Source organism: Octopus bimaculoides, chromosome 24 (genome assembly GCF_001194135.2).
Source record: "Octopus bimaculoides isolate UCB-OBI-ISO-001 chromosome 24, ASM119413v2, whole genome shotgun sequence".
Classification (NCBI taxonomy): Eukaryota; Metazoa; Mollusca; class Cephalopoda; order Octopoda; family Octopodidae; genus Octopus; species Octopus bimaculoides.
Genome location: NC_069004.1, coordinates 14,254,434 through 14,255,588, shown reverse-complemented (window position 1 = coordinate 14,255,588; position 1,155 = coordinate 14,254,434). Strand labels below are relative to the sequence as shown.

The following is a 1,155-nucleotide window of genomic DNA, read 5'->3' as shown; positions in this document are numbered from 1 at the left end:
TTTCTGATTCTTCTTCAATAAACTGTATTGCTTTGTGTCTTCCTTACAGACTGTGCGTCATGGATTTCCATTCCAACCCACTGCACTTGCTTACGACCCTGTACAACACATTTTGGCAATCGGAACTAAGAGCGGATCTCTTAGGATGTATCCTTAAAATATTGATATTTTTCCTTCCTTCCAAAACCAGGATTATCACATTCAGAAAAGAAATTAAAGGTTATATATAATTTTCTATAATTTTTCTCTAATTCACCATTTTCCAATGCCCTATTGTGTGTGTCTGTGTGTGTGTCTGTGTGTGTGTCCTGTATGTATAATAATGATTTGTTATAATCTTACATCCATATTCTATAAACTCATAATTTTAATTAGAAGAATTTTATCTGAAACCGTTTTGCTGCTGCAGTTTTCGCTTTCGTTTCCAAAGGAAGTCACTGCATAACAATAATAATAATTAATATTATGGTAATTTTTTTATAGGTTTTATTATTCGATATCAATAGCTAAATCCTAATTCTGTTTCATGAGATTTTATTGTGCCACACTTTCGTCGAGTCTTCTTCTATATTCTTCTCTTCTCTATAGAGAAGGCATACAACTAGTTAGCAACTCTTCATTGCTAACGTTGACGCCCACTACTAAACTGTGAATTGGCCACGAAAGTTGGGGACTTATATTACAATGGAAATAGAGTAGAAATGCACCCTCACTTTAAAACCACCTGTCGTCTGCCCTCAGCCAACATCGATTTCTTCATTGCGCGTTTGTATTTGTGTATAATGTATGTTTAATGTATGTGTGATGTGTGTATGAAGTGTGTGTGTATAATGTTGTATAATGTAAGCTTCTGTGAAAATATAATGTATGCTTGTGTGTCTATTTGCGTATTTAGAAGATTGTGTAATGTATGCTGTTACATAGTCATGTACAGAGATGCTAATGTGTTCTATATGTATGGGGTTGTATAACTGTATGCTATACATGGTGTGGGTTTATACCACTGGATATCCTTGTGTATGTATCATGTTATACAATGTATGACGAAGATATTGTATAACGAGTGTTTATATTTTAGTGTGTACGTATGATATTACATATTGTATGTATATATAAAAGTGTGTATGATGTATGAGTCTGTGTGATATTGTATGT

At 33.3% G+C, this 1,155-nt stretch overlaps 1 protein-coding gene across 5 annotated transcripts in view; it reads left to right on the top strand.

Annotated features, from left to right (window-relative positions):
* LOC106876481 (syntaxin-binding protein 5) overlaps positions 1-1,155 on the top strand; it is a 433,849-nt gene that overhangs the window by 8,886 nt on the left and 423,808 nt on the right. For all 5 annotated transcript variants that reach the window (XM_052976466.1, XM_052976465.1, XM_052976467.1 and 2 more), the window contains exon 2: positions 50-147. In XM_052976466.1, the coding sequence (XP_052832426.1) occupies positions 50-147 (98 nt within the window). The remainder of the gene's footprint in view (positions 1-49; positions 148-1,155) is intronic.